This window comes from Elaeis guineensis, chromosome 16 (genome assembly GCF_000442705.2).
Source record: "Elaeis guineensis isolate ETL-2024a chromosome 16, EG11, whole genome shotgun sequence".
NCBI lineage: Eukaryota > Viridiplantae > Streptophyta > Magnoliopsida > Arecales > Arecaceae > Elaeis > Elaeis guineensis.
In genome coordinates, this window is record NC_026008.2 from 6,316,814 (window position 1) to 6,322,549 (window position 5,736).

The following is a 5,736-nucleotide window of genomic DNA, read 5'->3' on the forward strand; positions in this document are numbered from 1 at the left end:
GGTGGCCAGGAAGACAGATTTGGTGAGGGTGCCGCCGCAGGAGATACCAGCGGCACTACCAAGAGAGGTATCGATTGTGCTGCTGAAAAGTGTGGGAGCAGTTTGGACCGTCTAAACGGTGGCCATCAAAGTCTGGACCTGCTGGAAGAGTAGGTCAAAACGATCTACCATGACCAGCACTAGTTAGGTTGGCGGAGAAGCCTCCATCACTGGTAGCTGCATCGATGGTGCATGACTTTCTTCAACACCGGTGGCGGTTTGAGAGGCGGTAGATCACCTCGATCGTTTGGTGGCAGTTTTCATTAATCGCATGTTGTGAAAAATAGGTCCTTCCTCTATCTGTTGCTTCTTAAATCGACAAGTCCCAAACTGGAGGTTATGACTCCAATGAGGATCCTCCGATGCTCAAATAAAAAAAATAGAGAATAAAGAAGCAGCAACGGATTCTCAAAGAGGGATTTAATACTCACCTGAGTCCTCAGAGCTCTGGTTGTTTATATAAAAGGATATCAGACAGCTAGATTGTTAGCTGTGAGATCGCACGATCCTAAGATTGCTGAGCCATTGAAATTATCATATTTGACGAGATAATTCAGCCCTCAATCACTCCCATGAAGTGAGAAGATTGTTGCTGGTAGCATACTGAGTGGGGGGTTTGAATACCCCTTTTGAATAACCTCGAAGTTGGTGCCTAATTTTTTGGCCTTGTTGAAGAGTGGTGTTACCTCATGGCAGATTAGGATCCCATTTATTAATTGCATAAGTTGTCCATCATAAGAGATTTTAGCTTTCATGTGCTCTCCACATGAGAACATTTATTGCTTTTGGCCTCAGCTCATATCATCGTAGATGCTCAGAATACCTCGTATCAGCATAGAGGAGCTTATATCAGGGTCAGTTCAGTTCATATGAAGATAGCTCTTCACAGCATGCTTCGTCACAGCATAGTCATAGCTCATAGAGCTATAAATTCGAGATATCTATAATACCATCGTAACAAAGATATTTAAAGAACTTTATGTCACTCTTCTAATAACAATTATCATTGTCATTACCATCTTGAGCATCATTATCATCATCATCATCACCATCATCTATCTAGCATAAGAAAAACTTGGCTGTCCCAGGGGTGCACACATGGACAGACCTGGGAGCTCTGTCACATCATCAACCACAGCTTGAAACTAACATGCAAACAAAGAGGCCTAAACATAACAAGTAAAATTGAAGAGAGAATAAAGCAAAAAGGATAAGATGTGGACACATGTGGTGGTGAATGGAGATGCTGCTAGCCTCAAGTGCAGGATTGCCCTGCTGGCATCTCTTCTCAGAAGATCCTGAAGAGGATGCCTCCATGTGCAGTGAAGAACGGTGCAAACACGAGAGATTCGACAGCCATGAGCTTGATAAGGATGTTTAGTGAGGGTCTAGAGGTGTCCTTGAGAGGGTCTCCAATGGTGTCACCTATCATGGCAGCCATGTGGGGCTCTGATCCTTTGGGGCCAAGGGTCCTAGCATGCTCCGAAGCCCCAGCCTGAACAAAAGAGAAAAAGCGAACAAAATGAACCAGAAAAACAAAAACAAAGAACATTAGCAATTGGAATATTAGTTATGAGCTGGTGCAAATAAAACAAATAGAATTCAGTCCTGCACAAACTTCCAACAGACCAAAAAGAGCGAACAAAACCTAGGTGTTCTAATAATTGCATGCATTAAATAAAGCTACTTCAATAATGCACAGATGCCAAGCCTATCATATCAGTTGGAAATAGCATAAGTTGGAAATTCTCATTTTTGAAGTTTGGTCAGATATTGGATGAGAGACCCTGTGAACAGGAAGATTAGTGCAGAGTGCACAAAAACAAGAAAATAGTTTTGTGCGCTTCCAGAAAATTATCCTATATACCGGAAGAAAGCCACAGAAGCCTATTGTCAAACAATAATGCAGAAACTTACTGCGGGATTTCTTGGGTCATCTTCAAGGATATTCCTCTCAACCTTGCCAACAAGATCAGCACCAACATCAGCAGCTGTTGTATAGATGCCTCCCCCAACTCTGCCGAAAAGAGCCATAGAAGATCCACCAAGACCATAACCAGTAATTGCCTCAAAAAGTCCTTCCCAGTCATCACCGTAATACAACTTGAATAGGTTGATTGGAATGTAAAGCACTAAATGTGTGATAGCCCAATCAAGCCCAGCCCAGCCCAGCCAGCAGATCAAAGCCCAAAAAAAAAAAAAAAAAAAAAAAAAAACAGCGGATGCAAAATCGGGAAGAAGACTCCCGGTAGGAGTCTTCTTCTCCGGCGAAACCCAAGCGAATCAGGAATCCTAGGACCCTTCGGAGTCCTAGGACTCTCTATAAGAAGACCCCTTCCCCTTTAGACTGAAGATCGACCTCCTCCCTCTCTCTTTCTCTCCGTTTTTCTCAAATCGGAGCCGCGGAAATCGTTCGGGTTCTCGCCGTGTTTTCTCGCCGGCGAGGTCACCGGAGGTTAAGGTAAGTTTCCCCTCTTCTTCTCCTCTTTCTTCTTCTTCCTCCCCGTGCAATTGTGCGCGGCTGCCGGCGACAAAAGTCGCCGATTTTCGGTCGGGAAAGGGACCTCTGTTTTTGGGTCTCTTTTCCTTGAAGTTTCCGGCGCCGGCGATCGGAATTGATCGCCGGCCACCCTCCTCCGTGACCGGGGGAGTGATTCCCGTCGGCCGCCGGCCTCCGCCGCGGCCATGGCCCGAACGGCCGGTCAAGGCTGGAGAACCCCCACCGTCCCCTGTTCGGCCTGGAAGGAACCAAGGAAAAAGAAGAAGAAGAAGAAGAAAAAGAAAAGAAAAGAAAAAGAAAAGAAAAGAAGAAAAAGAAAAGAAAAGAGAAAAGAAAAAAAAAAAAAGAAAAGAAAAAGAAAAGAAAAGCAAAGAAAAGAAAAAAAAAAGAGAAAAGAATAAATATAATAATAATAATAACAAAATATATATATATATATGTAAATATATATATATATATATACTTATATATATATATAAATAAGTGAATAAATAAAATAAAAAATAAAAAAAAATGATGAGAGAGAGAGTTTCTCTCTCTTCACTCTCTTCTTTCAGACTGAACCCTGATTTTCTCTCTCTGGATTTGGACTTTCTCTCTCTACTTTCTCTCTCTAGAATTTTCTCTCTCTAGCTTGTTTCTCTCTCTTGATGGATTCCTCTCTCTCTAAAGTTACCCTTCTAAGATTAGCGTAGGGGAAGACTTCATCTGATGATTCTGATCAAGTTTAGAGACGAGTCTGATTTTAAGCGAGATTTTAATTTTGGGATTTGTTAGATTTAAAATTAATATAAAAATATAATTTTGGATAATAGGTACGGAAGAATCTTCTAGAAGTTAGTCGATCTGTTCATTCAGTGGTCCGTGAAAGGTAAGTAATGAATCATCTTCTCGAGATATTCCATATTTATTCTGAAAATAAATAATTATTCTCTGAAATTATGCATGATTTATGAAATTATGTTTTGAAAGAAAAGTGCTTTTGAAATATTATGGTATATCGATTGATGCACATGTTTAGTGAAAGATTATGATATATATTGTGGTACTAAGTGTTTTGATATAGATCGGATTTATGCTCTCAGCCTAACTATGTTTCAGTGGGCCCCGCCAATGGGGATTATACGTTGGTACTTTGTGGACCCTGCCAGTGGGGGTTGTGCGCTGGTATTTGTGGACCCTGCCAGTGGGGGTTGTGCGCTGGTATTTTTGGACCCTGCCAGTGGGGGTTGTGCGCTGGTATTCTGTGGACCCCGCCAATGGGGGTTAAACGTTGGTCATAGTCGAGGCTGTTGAGTTACGAGTGTTTTTGAATCGAATCGGATTTATGAATATATTATATGTGAATATTTGGAAATATTGGATCTGCATTAAATCAGCATGAAATATATTTTTATGTTTTAATTGCAGCATTATTCTTGAAAATTATATAATATCTGAAATATCTGGTTGAGATATTTGTTACTTACTGGGCTGTCTAGCTCATTACCTTTCTTTCTATTTTTCAGATTCAGATAATTAATTTCGAACGTGGGAAGAAATATTGGGACAGAGCTTTTAGAGGCAAGATTTAGCATTGTCAACTTCATTGAACTTAGAACTATTGTTTTTATCTTTTTTAGCAAAAATTTTATTGGATGTAAGACATTTGATTTAATTACTTGAATTACAGTTGAATAATAATTATTTGATTTTATTCCGCTGCGATGCATTGATATCGTGATGAGATGCCTTGCATGCTTATGGAGAGAGTTCTTCATGAGTATGCGGCGGTTGCCGCGACCCTCGATCCACGAATCTCGGGTCGGGGGCGTGACAATTAATATGGTATCAGAGCATAAGTGGATAAATTATGACACAGAATTTGACATAGTATGAGTGTAGGTGGGTAAACATTAGAAATATTGGGACGTTAGAATATGAGCATCATAATAAACCCATCCTAACAAATAGATAAATGAATCTAATAAGGTTTTACTACTACAAGGTTACCATGCCTCCCCGTAGAATGACAAGAACTACTCAAGGAATTGCAAGAGAAACATCACAACCTTGGGATGGTAGCACTCCCCATCTGACCAGTGGCACCCCTCAGGAGGGAGTCGTAGATCCTAATAGGAGTACTTTGAGAGCACGTCAAGAATCAGATATGGCTCAGTTAATGCAGACCCTAATCAGGATGGTACAAGCGCAACAATAAATGCAGCAGCAAATGTTTGAACAACAACAGATACAACGAGATACACAACAACATCAGCATCCACCACCACAACATGGAGAGCAACCAGTACAATGGAATAATATTTCAGAATTTAAAAAGCTTGCTCCTCCAGCTTTCAAGGGGACTACTGAACCTTTGGAGGCTGACAACTGGATAATGGAGATGGAGAAGGCTTTCGCTGTCCAAGAGTGTCTTGATGAAGAAAAGATTCGATATGCAGCCTATTTACTACAAGGAGAAGCATACAACTGGTGTCAGCGACTATAGCGCAAGCATGAACAAGACGGCGAAATACTTACCTGGGAAAGATTTTGGATTGCATTCTATGATCAGTATTTTTCTCGGAGTATAAGGATCCAGAAAGAGCAAGAGTTTATTTATTTGAAGCAAAAGGGTATGAGTGTGACTGAATATGAAGCAAAATTTACAGCGTTAGCAAAATTTGCTCAGAGATTAGTGGATGGTGAGCAAGAACGTGTTCACAAGTTTGAGATGGGACTGAGAACTGAGATTCGAAAACAAGTGGTTCCATATGAATTGACAACTTATGCAGATGTGGTAAACAAAGCACTGATAATTGAAAGGGAAGTCAATGAAGAACGCATGGAAAAGGAAAGAAGGCAAAGAAAGAGAACACAATCAAATGATACCCAAGGGCAGAATAATAAAAACATCAAAAGATCAGCTAAGGGAGCAGTAGACAATAAGACTCAACAGGTTGATGGTGAGCCGTGCTCCAGATGTGGTAAAATCATGAAGACAAGGATTGCTATTGGAATACTGATGCTTATTTCAAATGTGGTCAGATGGATCATAAAATTGCTAGCTGCCCGCTAAATATAGAAAATCAAGTTGGTCAAAGAACTTATGAAGGACAACATAAGGGTGGTGGACAGATTTCTAAAAATCAGGGAAGAGTTTATATGCTTACTCAACAGAATCCACAGGCTTCCAATACAATGGTGACAGGTATGAA

The 5,736-nt window shown here is 40.7% G+C and overlaps 1 protein-coding gene across 1 annotated transcript; it reads right to left on the bottom strand.

The window, feature by feature from the left end:
- Positions 1-1,015: 1,015 nt before the first annotated feature.
- Positions 1,016-2,190, bottom strand: LOC105034388 (pyrophosphate-energized vacuolar membrane proton pump 1-like). Its single transcript, XM_029261613.2, has 2 exons — positions 1,957-2,190; positions 1,016-1,534 (listed from the first exon to the last, which is right to left on the bottom strand). The coding sequence occupies exons 1-2, from the start codon at positions 2,071-2,073 to the stop codon at positions 1,328-1,330; spliced, it is 324 nt and encodes a 107-aa protein (XP_029117446.1). The 5' UTR covers positions 2,074-2,190; the 3' UTR covers positions 1,016-1,327.
- Between the last annotated feature and the right edge of the window lie 3,546 nt (positions 2,191-5,736).

Excerpts from the sequence above, each read along its gene's own strand:
- LOC105034388 (XM_029261613.2), bottom strand. The coding sequence starts at position 2,073 with ATGGCTCTTTTCGGCAGAGTTGGGGGAGGCATCTATACAACAGCTGCT. Across the intron at positions 1,535-1,956 it reads ATGACCCAAGAAATCCCGCA|GCTGGGGCTTCGGAGCATGC; the intron begins GTAAGTTTCTGC and ends TCTTTTGTTCAG.